Source organism: Geospiza fortis, unplaced genomic scaffold (assembly GCF_000277835.1).
Source record: "Geospiza fortis unplaced genomic scaffold, GeoFor_1.0 scaffold55, whole genome shotgun sequence".
Taxonomy (NCBI): Eukaryota; Metazoa; Chordata; class Aves; order Passeriformes; family Thraupidae; genus Geospiza; species Geospiza fortis.
In genome coordinates this window covers 10,351,800-10,352,629 of record NW_005054308.1, presented here as the reverse complement: position 1 = coordinate 10,352,629, position 830 = coordinate 10,351,800, and the positions used below count along the sequence as shown (strand labels likewise).

The 830-nt window shown below is 43.9% G+C and overlaps 1 protein-coding gene across 1 annotated transcript in view; it reads left to right on the top strand.

The window, feature by feature from the left end:
• Positions 1 to 509: 509 nt before the first annotated feature.
• ERGIC1 (endoplasmic reticulum-golgi intermediate compartment 1) overlaps positions 510 to 830 on the top strand; it is a 37,676-nt gene continuing 37,355 nt past the window's right edge. Inside the window, exon 1 of the mRNA XM_031055222.1 lies at positions 510 to 583. Within this exon, the coding sequence (XP_030911082.1) occupies positions 510 to 583 (74 nt within the window). The remainder of the gene's footprint in view (positions 584 to 830) is intronic.

The following is an 830-nucleotide window of genomic DNA, read 5'->3' as shown; positions in this document are numbered from 1 at the left end:
CACCAGGAAGGTGAGAGTGTTTTTTTGCCATGTCCTTTCAACTCTTGGATTGATAAAAAACCATTGTAGCTGATATTAGTTATTAGTTCATTATTTGATGTTAGTTATTAGTTATTAGTTAGTTATTTGATGTTAGTTATGGATGTTGGTTCCTGCAAACCTCTGACATTGCCAAATGGGCTTTTTTTATTTCTCTGTTTGCAACCCTGCTCTCTATTGACAGAAAAGACATTCTGGATGTGTCAGGAAATTCCTTTGTTGTACTGATGACAGCCTAATTCTAACTTTAGCCTCAAATTCTGGAATTGCAAGGCCCAGCCTTCCCTTTATGAGAACAGGGGTGACCTGGAGGAAGAACTTTCCTAGCAGCAAGTTTGTTGTTTCCACTCTGAAACGCTGTTAATCCATCAGCTCAAAGATACAACTTCTCCTTACAAGTCTCGCCTTTCTGAGGGGAGGAAGAAACTTGCCAAAAGCTAAATATAAACAAGGTGCAGTGGAAAACGCACATGTGCCTGCTGTGGGAGTGTGAAGTGATGCGTCCCTTCCTAAAGCAGCACGAGCTGCAGGTTAAGGGAGTTCAGTGAGCAGTTGTAAATCTACACCCTGGTTCCTCCTGCTCATGAAAGATGAGTCCCAGGCTCTGCCAGTGGGTGCTCAGGATGGCACAGGGTGTGTGTGTGCCCTGTGAGCTGGCAGGTGCAGCCCCTTGTCACAGACATCTTTTATGACAAATCCTTTCCTTAGGATTATTCCTCCTGAGAAGCTGAGAGGCCTCAGGAACAAAATGTAAACAATGATTATCTGCTGCTGTGGAATGCAACAGGTGC